The sequence below is a fragment of the Panicum hallii genome, chromosome 3 (genome assembly GCF_002211085.1).
Source record: "Panicum hallii strain FIL2 chromosome 3, PHallii_v3.1, whole genome shotgun sequence".
Taxonomy (NCBI): Eukaryota; Viridiplantae; Streptophyta; class Magnoliopsida; order Poales; family Poaceae; genus Panicum; species Panicum hallii.
Genome location: NC_038044.1, coordinates 59,546,192 through 59,566,319, shown reverse-complemented (window position 1 = coordinate 59,566,319; position 20,128 = coordinate 59,546,192). Strand labels below are relative to the sequence as shown.

The 20,128-nt window shown below is 46.1% G+C and overlaps 2 protein-coding genes and 1 non-coding gene across 4 annotated transcripts; 2 read left to right on the top strand and 1 right to left on the bottom strand.

Annotated features, from left to right (window-relative positions):
• The first annotated feature begins 3,470 nt into the window (after positions 1–3,470).
• LOC112887955 (calmodulin-binding protein 60 F-like) lies at positions 3,471–8,365 on the top strand. 2 transcript variants are annotated; one of them, XM_025954255.1, is made up of 13 exons: positions 3,471–3,934; positions 4,025–4,073; positions 4,934–4,974; positions 5,489–5,603; positions 5,710–5,759; positions 5,864–6,342; positions 6,469–6,629; positions 6,722–6,925; positions 7,030–7,225; positions 7,320–7,439; positions 7,556–7,662; positions 7,812–8,037; positions 8,230–8,365. In XM_025954255.1, the coding sequence occupies exons 1-12, from the start codon at positions 3,783–3,785 to the stop codon at positions 8,019–8,021; spliced, it is 1,884 nt and encodes a 627-aa protein (XP_025810040.1). In that variant the 5' UTR covers positions 3,471–3,782; the 3' UTR covers positions 8,022–8,037; positions 8,230–8,365. The 2 variants fall into 2 exon arrangements, with proteins under 2 accessions (XP_025810040.1, XP_025810039.1); XM_025954254.1 differs by having other exon boundaries at positions 7,812–8,365.
• An 846-nt stretch (positions 8,366–9,211) lies between these two features.
• On the bottom strand, positions 9,212–14,739 carry LOC112885564 (protein DEHYDRATION-INDUCED 19 homolog 2-like). The gene is made up of 6 exons (XM_025951152.1): positions 14,733–14,739; positions 14,003–14,311; positions 13,715–13,881; positions 10,392–10,469; positions 10,000–10,247; positions 9,212–9,646 (listed from the first exon to the last, which is right to left on the bottom strand). The coding sequence occupies exons 1-6, from the start codon at positions 14,737–14,739 to the stop codon at positions 9,544–9,546; spliced, it is 912 nt and encodes a 303-aa protein (XP_025806937.1). The 3' UTR covers positions 9,212–9,543.
• Positions 14,740–15,098: 359 nt separating this feature from the next.
• TRNAT-AGU lies at positions 15,099–15,172 on the top strand. Its single transcript has one exon. It is a non-coding gene; the product is annotated as a tRNA-Thr (tRNA).
• Positions 15,173–20,128: the final 4,956 nt, after the last annotated feature.

Genomic DNA, 20,128 nt, shown 5'->3' with positions numbered 1-20,128 from the left:
GAGCGAGGAGGCCGGAGCCCGCAGCTTCGGGGGTGCGGCGGCGTGGCTTGCAGGCGCGGTGCACAGGGAGCCTGCGGTGTCGGTCTGCCGATGTGGGGAGAACGAGCATGCGCGGCGGGCCACCGGCGCGGGGAGGTGGGGCCCACGGTGGTTTCGCTCGTGGAGGCGTAGGCAGCACCGACAGGGGCGTGGCTGCAGCCGGCATTTTGCTTTTTTTGTTTTCTAAATAGGTTTCGAAGGGCGGGTGAGTGCATCCAAACGGCGCGCCCCGCTCGCCCCTGCAACCCTGCAAATGCCATTTGGCCCGACCTTGGAAACCCGGTAGTGACAAAACCATTCAAAATGCTATAATGGGATTTCTTTTAGGCCCGTTTGGATTTATTTATTTTGAGGAATTAGAATTTATTTAGACTATTTGTCGAAGGAAATCTCCAGCCGGGTGGCGGAATGCACCCGCCTAATCCTAGTTTAGGATGAGTTTGGGGGAAGTCTAGGAACGCTTGATCAAAGGGTGGAAGAACATGGAAAGGACACGAGAATTTTTAGAGTGGTTCAGGCCGCCAGAGCGTAAAACATTACGTTCACTTATGTGTTGTATTAATGTTTGTATCCTCTCTTTTTCTCTTTTTTTTTGAACCTCTTGAACCTGTGTTCTAGCGAGCGCGCTCTCCCTTTTATAGGGTCAAGGGGAGCACGTACACTGAGCGGGGCCCCGACAGGTGGGCCCGGTGATACATTAAATAATGTACAGACTGGAGCCTTTTAATGCGACAGATACAGAAATCTTAAACTCCAGCTCCTTCTTGTAGTCCTCGATCGAGAAGTTGATGTACATATCTACAGCCAGGGAATGGTCATGTGCCGCCTTACCGCCACAGTGCCTGCTGTCAGTGACATGCACAGTGGAAGACGTGCTGTCACTGTTGAGTCGATTCCCGCTGACAGGTGAAGGAGCTATGTTGACCCGCCGCGTCGTCGCCTCCGCGCTCTCTGTAGCAGCACATGCATCAGCTCTCGCGCAGCATACCATAATTACCCCTTGCTCACGCGCACGGCGCTGTGACGTGACTACACGCCGCCTGCCCGCGCGCAGAGCACAGTGATACGACGAGCCGCCTTGATAACAGGCGGGCTTACCGTGGTGTCAGCATACCTGCCCAACGCGTCAGTGGATAGTCCATGCCCTGTCTCGGGCACGCTCACCCCAACCACCACATTTAATGCGGTAGTTGGGTTGGCTTCTCGCTGAAGACCGGAACCCTCCGGACACGTGGCGGCGCTGGTTTAGCAGGCGCTCCTGCAGGGACACGTGGTGGCACCAGACCTCCGCCCCCGGAGGGATAAGAGGTCCGGGCCCCCGGGCAGGACCAGGCGCACAGGCCCCTGGGGGTCCGGCCTTGAGACAGCCGTTCCTGAGCACCTTGTCCTTGCGGGCACACGGAGGCACCAGACCTGCCGGGGTGTGGAGGGAGGTCCGGAGACCGTGCCCCTAGCCATCAAGTCCGGGCCGTACGCCTTGTTGCCCAGAAGCTTAGCGCATGGTTACGGATAACCTCGCGTTCCTCGAGCTGGACACACTAGCAGGAGGTATCCCTGTGTGTATGTACCGACAGAGGTCCTCCGGCCCACCTCGGATGAGGTACGAACCCGCAGGTGGGGCCATAATCCTGTGTTGCGCTAGGTGGACAGCTTGCTCGGATGGTGGTAGACCACGTCTTGACCTACTTCCGGAGCCACGACCCCGCCATCTCCTTAACTCCGGTCCCGGAGAGCCCCGCACCAAAAGCGGAGGCCGCCGCCCGGAAGAGAGTACAAGAGTCAGTGGAGATCGTGGCCGCCCGCTTCGAGCGCAACGTGGAGCCGGACCTGTAGAAGGAAAAAGCCCCTCCGAACCGCCGCAGGACTAGGAGTGCAGCACATATTATAAGTAATATAAAGTTTTGTATACGATATGTAATACAAAGATATGCAATACAAATTGTTTTTTACACATGATAAGTAATGTAATATTCTGTATATGACAAGCAATAAAAACTTAGCTGTTTTGCAAGAAAAATTTAGCTGTTTTTCCAGTGGGGGTCAGGCCCCTGGAGGTCCGACCTTGTGACAGCCGTTTCTGAGCACCTTGTCCTTGCGGGCACGCGGAGGCACCGGACCTGCCAGGGCGTGGAAGGAGGTCCGGAGACCGTGCCCTCAGCCATCAGGTCCGGGCCGTACGCCTTGTTGCCCAAAAGCTTAGCGCATGGTTACGGATAACCTCGCACTCCTCGAGCTGGACACACTAGCAGAAGGTACCCCTGACACTATTTATTTTAAAATATACCATTCCACACCATTTCTAAATATAGTTATCTTAAATTTATTGGGTAGAAAACGGAACTTGATTCTATAGATCCTCATGTTTATTTTTAGTGTACAATTTATAGCACTTTCTTCGATTCGCTTCCCTACAGCAGAAATGCAGTGCATAAGTATCTCTACCATATGGCCAATAATAATATACAAATATATTACACATACAATTGTATTAGCTTAATTAATTTATATCTAAATTATAAATATTAGAATGCAATTCAATTCCAAGATCCAAAGGGAGCTTAAGGGAAATGCAATAACGATATGTTGTTTCTTTTTCATATAATTTGAAAAACTATTGTTCACTCCAATCAATCCGCAAAATATGAACAAATTACCTGTCCATTTTCAGGACGGTATATAAATTTTGTAAATTCCTACTTGAACTAAACTATTTTCTGTTGACATTCTTTTTTGAAATGCATCTACTGACATTATTGCAAGACACTACAAACGAGCTCTCCAAGCCAAGGCTGTACCACTTGGGCAGAGCAACAACAAACTCAAAACTCGGTGATCAAACTCAAAACATGGAACCAGCTACTGCTTACGGACAATGCTCGAACATTTTTTTTTTTGAACGAACCAAATCTACAGCATGTGATTTCATCCGAAACAAATCAACAATGGGCCTGTTTAGATCAGTTTGCAAAAATAAAAAAAAAATTTGCAAAGGAATCTTACCAATTTGAAGTACTAAATGAAGTCTATTTATAAAACTTTTTACATGGATGGGTTGTAAATCACGAGACGAATCTAATGAGCCTACTTAATCCATGTTTTGCAACAGTGATGTTACAGTAACCATCCGCTAATTATTGCTTAATCATGGATTAAGTAGGCTCATTAGATTCGTCTCGTGATTTACAACCCATCCATGCAAAAAGTTTTGTAAATAGACTTCATTTAGTACTTTAAATTGGTAGCATCTTTACGTTTACAGCTTTTTTTCGTTTTTGCGGAAGGAACTAAACAGGCCCAATGTCACAAAAGGCAAAGATTCTCTCAGTCCTTTTCGTTGACGGCCAAGAAAGGCAAAAAGGATTCCGACAGCATCTCTTGATCTTCTATTTCTCTTCTCCCCTGCACTCCGACTCCGCGCGAGCGTGAGAGCAACTGAGCGAGGCACATCGCAACCCCGCCGGTCTCCTGTAGCTGCGGCGGCCATCGGCCGGGGAATTGTTGACAATTTGGCACCCACGCGCTGACGCGCTTTCGCGTGACGCGTGCCCGACCCGAATCGGATATTTCCATGTCCTCTCGCCTCGCCGCCCACCTGGCGCTGGCGGCAGTGAGCTGCACCAACTCAGCTGCCTCCGAGTGCCCCTATAAAGCTCTGCTCGATGCTTGCGTAGTTCGCGCCAGGACCACTTCTCCCAAACAAGCACGGTGAGAGGGAGTCAGCGAGAGGAGGGAGGTGGGGGGAGATGGAGAGGGAGAGGGGGGCGGTTGAGCAGCTGCCGGCGAAGCGCATGAAGCTGGCGGTGCCAGTCGGGGTCGGCGGCGGCGGCGGGCTAGCGTCGCCGAGGAGCCGGAGACTGCGGCAGACCCTGCTGGTGGTGCTCTTCCTGGTGCGAGCGTGAGTGCTCCCAATTCCCAGCCTTCCAGATTCGTTGGTTATTGAATCGCTTGGGTGCGTTTTCTGAGCTGCGCATGCGCGTGGTTGCAGGAGCCCGAGGGCCACGGTGACGGCCGGCGTCTCCCGGATCGGCGCCATGGTGAGTTCATCTCCAGCGCACCTTGCGAGAATTTCTAGTGTTTCTTGTTTGATTTGCAAATCTAGTGATATTTTTACGATATGTGATAGCTTTATTTGTGATGAGATGTAAACTCATGCTTTATTTCATATGAGATGGAACTTGTATTAGACAAAAATTATGGTTATGTGAGATGTTGTTTAAACTAAATTCGTGGATTTTCGAGATGAACTCATGATTATTATGCTTATTGTTGTGCCCAGAATTTTTTAGATGTGCCCAAGTATTTTTTGCTCATTTTAATATCTAGAGTATTTTTTTCATAAAAATTATATGGACTATATTGTTTTTTTCTACCCACCGGCGGCGGCAGCCAGCCTGCCCAACGGCGGCGGCGGCCTGTCTGCCTGCACGGCCAGGCGCGCGCCGCCAGCAGCGAGCCTGTTCAGCCCAGGCGGCGGCGGCGGCCAGCCTGAAGGGAAGGAACCAACGTGAGGTGCAGTAAAAGCACAGAGGGACAAAAGGGACATTTCACACCCTAAATACATAAGAAAGAAAAAAAAGAAAAGAGTAAAAATATATCAAATGGCAGTACAATCAGGTGGTTGATGTTTGGAGTCCTATCTGTACGACGATAATGTTTGGAACTGCGCATTGTTTCGAGTCCATTTTTGCAATTTTCTCGTTGCGGAAGTAAGGATACTAAAAGTTACTGACATGGCAATAGAGATTGAAAGGTTTAGCTAATCCACGCTACCGAAGACACTGTCTTTGTTGGCCCCCTTTCGCTACATGTAGCAAGCAGTGTTTCCTCTGCACATATATTACTCTCTTTCTAACATTTTGTGTGCCATGATTTGATTGGTCCTGCAATTTTGCAGCTCGATCGCGCCTTTCACAAGTATCACGGATTGATTACGAGGTAAGGTGCCCTTTTCTGTCCTGCTGTAAGCGTGTCTCCCTTTCTTACATTGCTACATATTTTTTTTTTATTCAGCCGCAAAAGAAAAAGGCTTCTATCTTGTAGATTAGTACTATGGCCAGTGCAAATACTGCGTGTAGGAATTTTGTGAGATTTCGTCTCTTTTTGTGTAGGTCCTTATAGCAGCGCTGCTCGAGAGACACATCTAGGATGGGTTGGTAGGTGAGCCATGAGTGCCTGCAAAAACTTTGCGATTAACTAGGGTTAAGTTCATTTAGTTGTACGTGTGTTTCTTACATTGTATACTTCCCTATGTTCAATGTGTACACCTTTTTCCCATATGAAATATCTCTAATCGTTCTCTCTACAAAAAGATTTCAGTTTTTTTGTTTGGAACTGTCTCTTGCTATTGTCGTTATTACTGATCTAGTTTTCCTTTAAAGTAAATTTGGCTGATATATATTTTGTGAAAGTAAGCTGAGTTCTCTTCATCTTTTTCTTTTCCTTTGGTCAGCAAGCTGGACAGCTGCCAGAGGCAAGTTGAGAGCAAACTGGAAGCTTTCCAAGGGCATGTTCAGAGCAAACTGGAAACTTTCCAAGGGCAGATTGAGGGTCTCGGCCAAGAAGTGGTTAGCTTATCTTCTCCAGAATAACTACCATACATGTTAATCTCATTCAGAGGATCCAGTTGATTTTCTTATGAACTGTAGTGACAACCTGGTATAAAAAATGCAGAGACAACTGGCTCGTCTACATTCCAATCGCCATCCTGATCGACACACCAGGTAAGAATTAACAATGAAGTATGTGTGCGTTACAAATCCATAAATGCTAACCGAATATATCTCTGTGCTACATCCTTTGTATGCTATTCATGTTGATGTTTCAGAATAGAGCCAAACCAGGAGCATGCTGCTTCCAGTGGATCAAACACAAACATTCATCTGGGTTTCCTGAACAAATGGAAGCCACCTCTGTACACGGATAAGGACATAACAGATGAGAACAATGTGGCTATCAAAGTTGCGGTGTTTGAAGGTGACAAGATGATCACAACTGGTCCACTTTCCAAAGCGGAAATTGAGATATTGGTTGTACATGGCAGCTTCTATAAAAAAGTCCAGGACAATTGGACCGAAGAGGAGTTTGAAAAGCACATAGTGCAAGGTCGAGATGAGCAAAGGCTTGTGCTAGGAACTGTGCGGTTGACCAATGGAGAGGTAGAACTTAGCCAGATCCGTTTCAAGGAAGGTTCATGCAGGAAGAAGTTCAGCATGGCAGCAAGATTTTGCAAGAGCGAAAAGATTGCTGGTCGGGTTCGGGAAGCAATCATGGAGCCTGTCGAGGTTAAGGATCGCAGAAGCGAACGTATGAGATAAGACTTCTTTTTGTCAGATTTACTATTATTATTTGATTTAGGTTAATACTTTTTTTTGTCAGGTTTCCTACTGGTTATTTGATTTGGTTTTTGCAAAAATTACTTCGTTGTTGCAGCAAATGAGAAGAGTGACTCTCCAAGATTAGATGATGACGTATATCGCATAAAGGCGATCGCCAGAGATGGAGCTTACCACCAGAGGCTTCAGGAGGCAAATATCAACACAGTGCAGGACTTCTTGAAGGCCTTGAACAAGGATCCCGACGAGCTTTACAAAGTAAAGAAATATGCAATATCATTTAATTTAGTCCTTATTTTGTAGCTGTCTGTATAATTTATTTGATGTTATCTTGGTTTCTTGGCCTGCAGATCCTAAAGATGAAAAATAAGGGCAAGTCTTGGTCAAAGATGACAGGGCATGCTAGGAAGTGCATTCTCGAAGACAGGCTGCTCAAAGCGTATCAGACTGACCATGGGGCTGTGATGCTCTTTTTCAATTGCGTGCATGATCTTGTTGGAGCAAGATTTGGTAGTAATTACATTGCATGTGAAAATTTTGACATAGATCACAAGGTACACGCTGAACTCAGCAACAATATCTACTAATATTGCAACATTGTTGGTGTTAAACAATCTTGAACGTTTGATCATAAGGACGTATGATGCCCTGTATCCAGGCTTCAGTGAAGAGGTTGAAAGAGCATGTCTACAACAGATTGGAGGACATTCCTTATGATTATGTAATGAAAGATGATGCTCCTGAACGAATTCCTTTAGGCACTGGTGCTGCTGTTGGCCCGTCTGTTGTATCAGTGGACGCAAGGCAACCAAATTCTATCGCTGATAACCTTGAGGCTTATGAAGGTTACCAAGGTACCAGTCCCTGAATTCTGACTGCTCTTCGAGTTCATCGCTATGCGCCTATGCTTAATTGTCTGATTCTGGGATGTCTGTTTCAATTTATAAGGAGCTGGAGCAGCCGACAATTTTCACAGCGATGGTTTCAACCTTGTTACTGAGCCCATTTACACACATGCAAACTATGGTCCTATGAACTCTGGTCCTCTGAACACATATGATTGCCAAGGTACTATACTATAAAAAAAGTGCAAATATAAACATGTTATCTGCAATATTTATGCTGATGCAATGATTTTCAAACTTTGCACAGTATTTCTGATAGAAGGATTTGAAACTTTGCAGGTCAAGGAATTCCACCACCTCGTCAGCAGCAAATAACTCTGCCTTCCATCGGGCCTGAGTGGCAGCAAAATGCACAAGTGTCGGAGGACTCTCCTGACCCGTTTGAGGTGATGCAAATTAGCACAACTTGGCCCCATTTTTTGCATATCCATTGCCAGCATGACGCTCTTCTCTCAATTCCGTGCCTGCAAGAGCCCACATACAATTAGGGCACCGGACTGTTAGTTAGCTCACGGCTGCGCATTCGTTTTTGCAGTGGGCAACAATGAACCCCATGTTGCAGCAATCCTCAGAGGCATCAACCTCTGCTCAACCCAACCTTGAACCACATCACCTTCCTCAACTCCTTCAAACGCCGCCTGCTGCTGCACCGGCATGGACAGTGGCACAACCACCTTTCCCTGGGCAAGATCAGGGACCCGACTGCTCTGCGTTTCCAGGATCAGGCCACGGCAACGGCTGGTAGTAAGCAGAGCACAGAGGCCCTGGACACTGCAGTTTAAGGTTGTACATAGCAATGTTCCCTAGTTTGTAATTGTAGGGTGTGAATAGTGTAGATGTTGTCAGTGTATGTACAATGTGCTTTCCTTTTAACTGACTAGCCGTTGTTTGTACCAACATGATGTACATGTGTTTGTACTAGTATGATGTACAGGCCTTGCTGATAGTGATAGGTTGTATATTTTCGTGTCTTTGCAAATCTACAGGCGTTAAGGTTTACTAGAAGAAACAAATTCTGTGTATTGCAATGACTTCATTTTTCTGAAGGAGTGTACTCTTTTGAGGAATATAATTCACACTTGACTGAAATTTCTTGTCCACTGAGAATCTTCACAGGAAAAAAAAGAATCAAAGATTACCAAGGAAAAAGTTATCTCGGAAGTCTTTGACTTCTCATTTCAGGTCAACTGCAGTACATGACGAACAACCGTAAACGTGTGGGAGTTCATGACACAAAGTCACCGTCATCATGGTTTCGCAAAAAAGGTCACCTTCATCATGTATAATTGTAATTTAAATTCAGTTTAACGGGCTTGACTAGAGCAATGAAGTCACCGAATTTAGGGGCTCGCTTCGAAAAAAAGTCTAAAAAAGACGCGAATAAAACCACGCGGTTCCCCAAACACGTCATCGTTCATGCGGACTTGCGAATACACGCGGTAACGACTTGACAAACGTGTTAAAGTTTTGTAATCTAGCTGCTGTATTGATTATTTTCCCTAGCCATGGAACTGGCCCTGGTTCCATTTTTTTGAGTTATTATATGATTTGTTAACCTGGCAAATTCAATCTTTCCTAACAACTTTTCACGAACAGAACTCAAGATGATCTTAAATCCCAATATAAAATCAGACTTTAGTTTTGATTTGTTAAGAGCATATTTTGGTGAAACCAGTACATTCAAGTTTTCCTCTTTCACAAGAAGGAAATGATGCCGTGCTGCAGTCAGTATATTCACAAAGAAAGCTAACACTTAGCAAAGCAAAGAGAGCACGGCAAATTTTATCAAAACACTCTACCAAACCATTCAATTTTCTTTTGAAAGAAAGCATTTGATAAATACTCACCCTCAAAAGACTGGTAAAAACTCGGTTAGGCAATGACAGGCAGATGTCAGGTGTGTGTCTACACACGCTCCAGCAGAAAAGCATCACGAAAACATGATCAAATGGCTGATTTATATAGATAGGATCCAGTTCGGCGATAATTTGGCCTCCCAATATACATACAAGGTCCCCAACATATCCGGTCAAATGATGCTACCGAACTATACATACATATACTCTATTGTCCATGCAATGATGATGCATATACTAAGGAACATCCATATCCACAATTCATCTCCCAATTATCCCGGAGCAATGACGCCATCTTCTAATGGCAGATCAGCAAGTTGTTGCAACAGCTGCAGCAGCACCTTGTGCTCGGTGTAAGGCTTGTTTGCTGGTAGCAAGAGCTGCCTTCTCCAACAGCTTATGGGTTGCTCTTCATAAGATGTCGTCAAACATCAGCGACAAGACAAGCCCCTGCATGAATTGGCTCCTCCTGGTTCGCTCCTCCTTGACCTCAGGGAGCAAAGGCTCATCAACGCTGGCAAAAACACACACCCAAATGTCAGTGAATTATAATGCAGAATATAGATTTCAGTGATTAGTAAAGAAATACGTTCATATAATATCACTATTTATCAGATATACTCCACCATGTACAAGGAGATTAAACAAATTGTCCACACTTTTTAGCTTATTTTACACCACTAAAAATGAAGCAGTTGCATGATACGAACTAATGCCATAAACTGGGCGTGTCCGTTCAGTATGTCCTTAGCTCTTTTTCTTATTGTTTATGTTATGACTTATGACTGATCAATATAAACATAAACTAGTTCAGATTATTTCTCTCCGGAAATAAAAACAAATGAACTACATAGCATGTGAGAGTACCTCTCTGCTGCTTTCAGCTCCAAGTTATCACTTCCCACTTCTGTCTCATCCAAGGATTCTACCTTAGTATCCCTTGGCAAATCTACTTCGTAGAAGTTACCAACAAAAGAGGACAGTAGAGGATCAGGCACTGTGCTGACTGGAGCAGCACGTGAAGATCCACTTATCCTCTCATGTGGATCTTCCTTCAAAAATGCAAGTGTTGCATAATGTGACCCAGATGAACCTTGTCGGTTTCTCCGCTTATCCTACACATAAATTTCAGTAAATGGAATCAAAACAATGAAGCTTGTCTAGTTTCTAGGTTCTAGTCAACAACAAATATTACAAAACATCCAAAGTTTATATAAATGGAAATAATTGACTTATGATGCATGTACAGGTAATTATACCTTCAAGAAACTTTGATGCAGTGAGCTCATGTGGCTAACCAAGTTCACATCAACCTTGTGTGTGCAAATTGGGCACACCTGAAAGAACGAAAGAAATGAATGTAAGCTACTGAAGAATGGTAAGAACTTGTGGTATACTCCAACAGAAAAGGCATTTCTACTGCCTGGACCTATACAACATATGGAGCAAGAACAAGCAGACTGCCACATTCAACTATTCATGGAACAAAGAAATTTCAGGTGAAGAATTTTGAGGAACATTCAAGGATCTATGTAGCAGAAAATATACACAAGCTTCAACTGCATATAAACTATAGAGCATCTTAAATCATGGATCAAAGGATTTCAATATCCCAATATAACAATAGTAAATTTATGAGGTCCAGAAATTATTCTATCCCATGATCTTCACGCCAGCAACTCCTTCCTTTCAACAAGCCCTCCTATATTGAAACTGGTCAGCAGGGTCTGATTATCATAGTTATCGATACATATATAAGAACATACGCATGGAACTAGTACACTAGCTATTGCAATGGTTAGTCAATGTATATATTCATTGGAGTGTTATCATGTTTACTAACTAGCCATGCAAACAAAGCAACAATGCTAGGATGGTAGGTAAGCTCTTGCCTGAGAAGCAAAACGTTGGTGTTTGATCCATAGACTCCACATCAATAAAAAAAATGTCTCTCCTTTTTGGTAGAAATGACCATTTAATTAAACTGAACAAGACTAGGTTTAGATTCTACCAAAACCTAGTTTGTATTGAAGTAACACAAGAGCAAACAGCCAAAAGACTCCACAGCAAAGAGGTTTTCATAACTTCTCTAAGCAAAACGAGTGCTGACAGCTTGGTTTGGATGATGTGGCACAAGAGCAAACAGCCAGTGTAGGGCTGGACATGGATCAAACTGCACAAAATGGGAATACTATAATTGCAATCCAGTATAAATATCAGCTTACTTAGTCCAAACGAAAACAGTACTCAAGCAGTTTCAGCAACAGAAACAAACCCTAGCACCACAAAGAAACAACACAACTACAACAAGATTGCATGTAACAGAACGGAATGGGATAAACAAAATTTTCTAAAAGATAACAATTCAAAGTTGCACACTACCCAATTAGTGTTGCTATCAATAGTCTTCAGACCACTGGGTGCTGCAGTAGCTAGCATAGATTTTTTTCACCAAGTTGAATAAATGGTTAAATGAAAACTCATGAAGAACTTCCATAAACACCCACAGGGAATAAACAGATCATGTCCTGATACTAGGACTCACTTAAAAATAGCAGAAAATATAAAAGGATTCTAACCCAACTGCTCAGTTTGCATGGTACACCATCATCTCAGTGAAAACTAGTTAATTAACCCACTTAATGCATATTTCTTACCACAAGTGACAGCAAAACGATGGAAAACATTATTCTTATCCACATTAAAATCAATAATCTCTTGATTACAGAAGAATCTTCACATGTACTAATTTTCCATTTCCCTTCAATACCAGTACTACTGCAGTTGCATTACACAAGCACTAAATGGTAACAAAATGCACGCAATCACAATCACAACCAATACAACCGTAGTACAGTGCTAGTCCATGTGCTACTGTAGTTGCATTACACAAGCACTAAATGGTAACAAAATGCACGCAATCACAATCACAATCACAACCAATGTAACCATAGTACAGTGCTAGTCCGTTAATAACATTGCAGAAATAAGCAAATAGCAGGCACTGCACATCATGTCATATTTATGGTTAGAAAATATTAGGAAAAACAAGACAAGCAACAAATAGACATTTATCACAAGGATAAACCTAAAATTTCCAAAACTATGACAATCAGACCCAAAATTGTGAAACATCTGATCCATCAAAGCCTCAAAATTCTCTTATTTACACCCTTGTATAAAACTCAAGAATGCAACCATGTGTCCATGTGAACTATCAACTATGTGCAATCATATTCAATGCTTTGGACATGGTAGGATAGTGACCTTTGGTCTTGATTCCTGGACCTTGATGTTGCCCACTGTCAAGTAAGCAGCATTGTCCTAAACCACACAATTTGATGTTCAATTAATGGTCTAATGCTTTATTGCAAACCTGTGACTCTAAGTTGAAGGTGAGACTGTTTTTAATTCATCAGTTTGTTATTATGTTCATAGTATTCCAAGACAATATTGAAAACAATAAAACTGAGATTTATAATTTAAACCACGGAGCACAATCACTACCACAGTCATTTCTTCAGAATGCATCATTTCTTCAGACTGTTGTAGATGTTACCTAGATTGTTAGGACAAAAACACATGTCCTTGCCAATAACCCATGACAAAATGCATAGATATATACAAAAAATAGATGAAATTTCTGATTTGATAACCAATCAATACATATAATTTGTAGCGCAAATAAAAGTGGCAAACAACAAACTGCACCCTGCATGTATCATATCATCTCAACCACATGGGTATCACACCAGTCATCAGTTAAGGCATCAAATACACCATCACAAATACAATGGAGGTATGAACAGGGGTATACAAAATAACTAGACGGTCAGAGCATGCATACCCAAGTAAACTAGGAATATTCTAATCCAACAGTATCACTAAAATCCATGCCGTAATATTCAGATTCTTAAACAGAACATCACTCGAACAACAAAACCACATAAAATATTCACATCCTGTGATGCTAAGGGGAAAAGCAAAGTTTGCAAAGAAATTACCTAAAACCATGCAAGTTGACACCATTCTATAAGAACATGGATCAATATATTGCCCCATACAAAGAGATCTTCTAACTGATTCTTAGGAACTAAAAAAAGAAATATTGCTGCCTCCAACTACATGGAAAACACATGAAAGACTGTATTTTCTCAGGAAACAGGGGAAGTAATAAAAAGGATATAACAAGCAAGTCAAGCATACAAACAGTTAGTTAAATATTTAGGATGAAAATATCATTAAAAGCAAGAAAAGCACCAAACTTGTGCCGGATTAAGGCAGAATAACTGATCCTACAGTTAAGATCATGAATTTCCAAACAAGTAAATCGCTTTGGATGTAATGCTACCCCAACCACACAAACATTACACCATGTACCAGTAGAAGTGCCTGGTAATAAGTTAAAAACCGTAGGTTCTAGCAAAATGATCTGGGCAGTCATCAGGGTACAACAGGACTAGGGGAGAAAAACTTCCACAGCTGAAGCAAGCTGATACCGCAAATACACAGAAGCAGAGGCAGAAGCACCTTATAAACGAGTAAAAATTACATCTTAAAATAAGAGCCGTGACGAACTAACCCCTGCATTGGCCTCGGCGTGGTGCTCGTCGTCCATGTGGCACAGCAGCCCCACGGCGTCCAGCTCCTCGCCGCAGAACGGGCAGGGCAGCTCGTCCGCCATCCCGGCCCGCTCCTCCTCCTCCTCGTCGTCGCTCCCCTCCACCTCGTCCAGCCCGATCAGCGCATCTGCAGGCACCACAAAACCCCGTCAAAAACCTCCCACCCCCCCAAATCCTCGAAATCCCACGCGCGCCGCACCCTGGAACCCGCAAAGACCCCAACGGAGAAGATCGGATGCCCGGCTCACCGAATCGCGTCCCGCGGCGCCTGGTCTCGGCCGTCAGCCGCTCGTACGTGTCCATGTCGATCGCGGCGCCGGCGGAGGGCGCGGGGGCGGGAGGGCTCCTCGCCGGGCCGGGGGGCGGTCTCGCCGGGGGTGGCGCGAGCGCGCGGGAGGGCGGCGGCGGCGATCGGTGGGGTGGAGCTAGGGTTTTTGCGGCGGGGTGGGTGGGGGCGAGGGGGAGATATGGGGAGGGAGACACCGACAAGAGGAGCGTGGGTGGCTGGGGGACTTGGGGGCGTTTGGGTGAAGGAGCTCGCTTAGGGAGGAAGGCGGCTGTTTCGCGGAGAACCCCCCGTGGTTAGCTGGAATTATTATATTATTACTATTATCATCGGTTATGCAGTGATGCGGTAGCCAAACGCTAACAGGGCACGATTTGAACGTGTCAACGTTCGTGTCTGCCTTCCCCGGCAAGGCGTTCGTGTCAGTGTGTTTCTTTTTCATATCACTGATCATCACCTTTCCCCGTGGTTAGCTGGAATTATTATCATTATTATTATTATTATTATTATTATTATTATCGGTTATTACTTATGGGGTGTGACTTTTCATAACAGGTGTTGTGGGTGTCGGATTGAGCTTTGCTAGCAAATAACGACACTCTGACTATAGATACCACATGTTTACAAAACTAACCTTAATAGTTAGAAGAAAAAAAGTTCAGCTGTTTGTATGGCCCCAAACGGCTACTTACATTTCATTACGCGGACGAGTAATAACTGCCTGCATTATCCACGGCGTAAACAGTAAAATCACATCACTTCGACTTACATTAATCTTAGGTTAATGAATACAGGGTCTAATAAAAGACTTGGCACAAATGATAAACTACCTTGTTAGACATGCATGTCTCCAAATTCAGGTAAACTACCTTCCAAATCTGAATGAAGCTTTTTGTTGAAAGTTTTTTAATCACAATATCGGGCGAACATCTGTGATCTGTCACTTTAAGCTCGATTGATAATCCGGGCCAGGCGCTATTACCGCATATACTGGCGTCTTGCTCGCCAATGGCTCGCCCAAAGCTATGCTTACATTTCAGAACATTTATTTACACCAAGCTCTCGTAGCTCAGTTGGTTAGAGCACCCGTTTAGTAAGCGGGAGGTCTTGAGTTCGAATCTCAACGAGAGCATGTTTGCTTTTTATTTTTTGTCTTCAGTTGAACACGTTTCTTTTTTGAAAAATAGCAGCTCCGGACAATCGAACCCGTTCACGTCTGTTCATTCTTCTTTGTATGTTTTTTTGCTGCCTTTTTTTTGCTGAAATGCTAGACTGATTTGTTAGGGAACACTGAAAGAATTAAGTTTGACCCTAAGCATATCTCATGTGTATTTGTGAGGTGTTGACAGGTTAATTATGAAAAATTGTAGATAAGATAAAAATGTTTAAATAAAAAGACTGTACTCGGCTCTTTCTCTTCGTCCTCTACTACCATATCCATATCCTCTTCTTCGATCAAGTTTTCATCGTTGTCTTGTCCGCGAGCTTTGTCTCGGCCCCTTTCATTTGCAATTCTAATTACTAGCAACTAATTCTGACGTAGTCTTAGCCTTAAAGGTGTTTATGAAGTAAATGTTGCCCACACTCTTTTCTCTCAATCCTCTTCTTTGATCCTATTCATCGTTGTTCTCGAGCTTTATCTCCGCCTTTTCTTTTTCTAATTCTAGTTACTATTAGCAATTAGTGTTGATGTCACCTCGCGCTGTGTCATTGGCCATTTCTGCCACCTTTCTTGTTGACTGGCTTGCCGTTCCGTCAGCCTACTTTTATGGTCATTCTAAACTTAACATCTACGTACATTCGCCACATTGTTTATTTAAACCCGCAACACGCCAAGAGTATATTCTCCCACCTATAGCCCTAAAACCCTACTATCCACAACCTAAGCCTTACCTTTTTTTTTCCTTTATGAAAAGGATTGAGTGTTTAGTTTATTTACCTAACGCAAATGCAACTATGCCAGAAGGCGTTGGATAAAATGAAAACACATTTCTTTCCCTTCTTCAGTTGACCCATGTGCCAGCGCCCCGTACTCTATTGCCCGGCCCAAACTGAACCCTTTCTTTGACCTGATTTTCATTTTTTTAGCATACTCCCTCCATCCTCGTGTTCAAAATTTATCCCAAAATAAATGCACAACAACCCAATTTTAGTTATTTTTTCTACTTTCTCTTCTCTCAAAGTGTAATGATTATATTTTTATAGGGGTATATATGTAATTTCTCACTAACATTGATCTCTTCATCCAAACTCTAGGGTGGCGTTTGGATACCGGGGAATGGGAGGTGAGATAGAAAAATAAGGGCATGGAGATATCTTATCATATGCTTGGATCAGGGGAATGGGAAATGAACGGGGAAAGGAAATGGGAAATGAGAGCCTCCAGTGTTCATAACCCATGGGAAGGAAAGGATGTGCGGGAAAATGAGCTGCGCCGTGTGCCGGACACAACGCCCGCGCCGGCGACCAAATCTAGCATAAAGGCTTCTTGTGATGTGCTTGAGGACGTTCTCACGCCTGTATAAGGTATGGTGCAAGTGGGGCTACTACACCGGGCCTCCAAAATTAAAGGCCCCCTAATCAGCAGTTAATTAGCCAATGTCCCTAGTTAATTAGCCCACGTCTTTAAAACAAGTGCCAAAAGCTCACGGTAGACTGAGCTAAGGCGCTGGAAGAGACTCGGATGGACGCTTCACCTTTTAAGACCTCGCGCGAGCGGGATGACACGAGACGACGCCAAGCACAGTTACATCGAGATGCCCTTCAGCACTCATGCGCAGACGCAATTGCTACTAGGCACCATGGCCGTGACCTGAGACTCGCCAATTGTTATTATCCCCGTCTCCGCTTCACGCTGAGTACTCTCATCTAATTTGTTAATTCTTAATTGAGTGCGTGATGCTGCGTAAGTGTATATGTGAATGCTTGGGCTGCAACTGATTGTCGGTCATCGCATTTCACATCAATTTTTTATTACAAATAATTTTTCTCTCTTTATTGGTTACCTTAAACTTAATCGTCTTTATTTTAAGTTTTCTCTCTTTATTGGTTACCATAGACTTAATCGTCTTTATTTTAAGTAAGCTTTTGTTCTATTTGTGATTTGTGAAAAGGGAGATCTATTACTTTATCATATCTTTTAGTCTTAGAAAATATGATTCCGGTGCTGAAAACCGCAAGAAGCAGAGTGGCTTGAATATTTTGCTCAAACTCAGAAGGTGCTCTTAACAGATTTATTGTTATAGAAGTTGTATAATTAAATTTAAAATATGTTAGATTATTTGTATTTTCTAAATGTAGAGCCTCATTTTGTATTTCACACCGGTACCTCAAGTGCGGCCCTCGGCGCCGCCGTTCGGTCCGCTAGAGCCGCAGCTGGATCTGCAGGCATCCTTCTCGCTTGGGCACCAGGATACGTAGCTCACTCGCCTCGCGCTGCGTGCCGGAGCGAGCTGCAGATCGCCTCGCCGCATGGGCTGCCGGAGCTGCAGATCGCCTCGCCGCATGGGCTGCCGGAGCCGCAGGCTGCCTCGCTGCACGGGCATCCTGGCTGCGCAGACACCGGGAGATGCAGGCATGCTTAGGCAAGTGAGACGAGCAGCTCGTTCCAACATCAAGAGTCTCGATCACAACTGCTGCTGTTATCGCCCCGAAGCCCCTTCCACACCGCCCACCCGTCAGTCAGCCTCCCAGACCCCACATGGGCCCCACCCCGCCCTCTCCCTCGGCGTGTCCGTCTCCGCGTGCAGAGTAAGGGGTTGTCTATTTGGCTCTACTAACTTCCCGACAAATACTTCAGATCCGAAAATTCTAAAAAAATTTAAAATTGGAGACCAACTTCATGTGTTTTTTTATGAAGCTCCTTAAAGGGTGCTCCAAAACCACCGGTTATAGATATCCTTATAGAATTAGATAAAATTACCTAGCATTGCTACCGTTTACACAAAGTACAGTTTGAAAAAAAAAAGCGCACCACCTTCTCTCTCCCTGCGCCCTTCCTTCTTCCTCGGGTACCGCGGCCGCCGCCGCCGCGAACCCAGACACTCCGGGTAGACATCGCTGGTGGCCTTCTCTCTCTAGCAAAATGGATTCTACTGAAGATGATTTTCCATTCAATCTAGTATTATGGAGTAATTTATTGTAAATCTCCTTCAATTTTTCTTCTTCTCTTTTACAATTTCTTGAAATGTATGGCTTCCACGGCTCCCCGCTCCTTCCTTGCAGGGGGCGGGGGTGGCGACATGGTCCATAAGAACTGCAACAGTAACTGATGGCGTCATCCGAGGGACCCACTCACGACCAGCGTCACGGAAACCCCAGATTTTCTTCATGCGGCGCGGCGGTGTCTCGCCCGGAACGTCGGCGTCCCTTTAGGATGTGTTTGGTTGCAGAGCGAATCGGAATGGAACCGCTCCACTCCTTTTTTCTGGACGTTTGGTTGCAATCGAGATTGAACGGAGCGACTCCGGGAGCCAAAAGATGCGAATATTCGCATGATATGCGGAACCATCCCGCTCTCCCAATCCGACCGGACGCGAGCGCTCCTTTTCTTCTCTCCCGCGCGCGCGAGATAGGGGCACCACTCCCTCTCTTCCCCCGCGCGGCCTGCCCCCCGCGCGCCGCCCTGCAGCCGCGCAGCCCCCCGCCGCCGGCCCCCCGCGCGACCACCCAGCACCCCCCCCTGCGCTGCCTGCACCCCTCCCGCTGGCCCCTCGCGCGCCGCTCCCCGCCGGTCGGGCCCCCGCGAGCCGCCCCGCGGCCGCCGGCCCCCCGCGCGGCCACCCAGCGCCGCCCCCCCACGCAGCCTGCACCCCTCTCGCCGGCCCCTCGCGCGCCGCCCCCCGCCGGCCGGGCCCCCGCGTGGCCACCCAGCGCCGCCCCCCGCCCGGCCTGCACCCCGCCCGCTGGCCCCTCGCGCGCCGCCCCCCAAACAAAAAATAGAGTGACTTTATTCTCCTTACCAAACGTAGAACGGAGCGGCTCCATTCTCGGAAAATGGAATGGAACCATTCCATTCAAGTTGGCTCTCCAACCAAACGCACCCTTACTTCCTCATGGCGGCCACGTGGCTTTCGTTGCACACGCCGTCAGCAAGCCCTGCCGCAAGTTGCATTTGCAACGCTGGGCAACAGTACCGCGTCGGATTCCTCAGCAGATCGATTTCACCTGGCATGGTCCTGTAGCTTGTACAGGAGCGTTCCCCTTCTAGCTGAGGAACGAAACCTGAACCTGAGTAGTCATTGGCCCTGTTTGGCACAGCTGAAACTTATTCAGAAGCCAGCTGGTGGCTAGCTGCCCAGAGAAGCAGCTGGTTAAAGAAGCAGCTGGTCACAGGCCCTGTTTGGCACAGCTGAAACTTGTTTATAAATTATTAACAATTAATATATCATAAAATTAATCATAGATTACTGTCAAGCAAGATAATGATACAATTAATCATGCAATTAAGAGCCAGAGGCCGGCGCAGGGCGGCGCAGGGTGCGGGGGCAGGGGACCGGCGCCGGTCGGGGGCGGGGGCCGGCGCAGGGCGGCGCAGGGCGCGGGGGCAGGGGACCGGCGCCGGTCGGGGGCGGGGGCCGGCGCAGGGCGGCGCAGGGCGCGGGGGCGGGGGCCGGCGCCGGGCGCGGGGCGGAGGCGGGCGCGGGGAGCGGAGGCAGGCGCGGGGGCGGAGGCCGGCGCGGGGGCGGGGGCAGAGGCCGGCGCCGGGCGCGGGGCGGAGGCGGGCGCGGGGAGCGGAGGCCGGCGCGGGGCAGGGGGCGGGGGGTGGCGCCGGGGGCGGGGGGCGGAGGCGGAGGGGCGGGGGGCGGGGGGCGGGGGTCGCGCGGGGAAGAAGCTGCGCTAGAAGCTGGTCCGACGCGGCTGATGGAGGACGCTCGTTTTCTCGGGGCCGTTCACAATCGCTGCTACGGGAAGCTGGGCAGAAGCGCACCGTTTGACCACTCTGCAGCTTAAAATTGTTCAGAAGCACCCCCATAAGCTACGCCAAACAGGCCCATTGTGCAAGATGGAAGAGCAGGAAGAAGCGGATTCAGTCTGAACTCTGCAGTAAGCACTGTGGCGCAAGTACTGTAGCTGAAAAAAAGAAAGG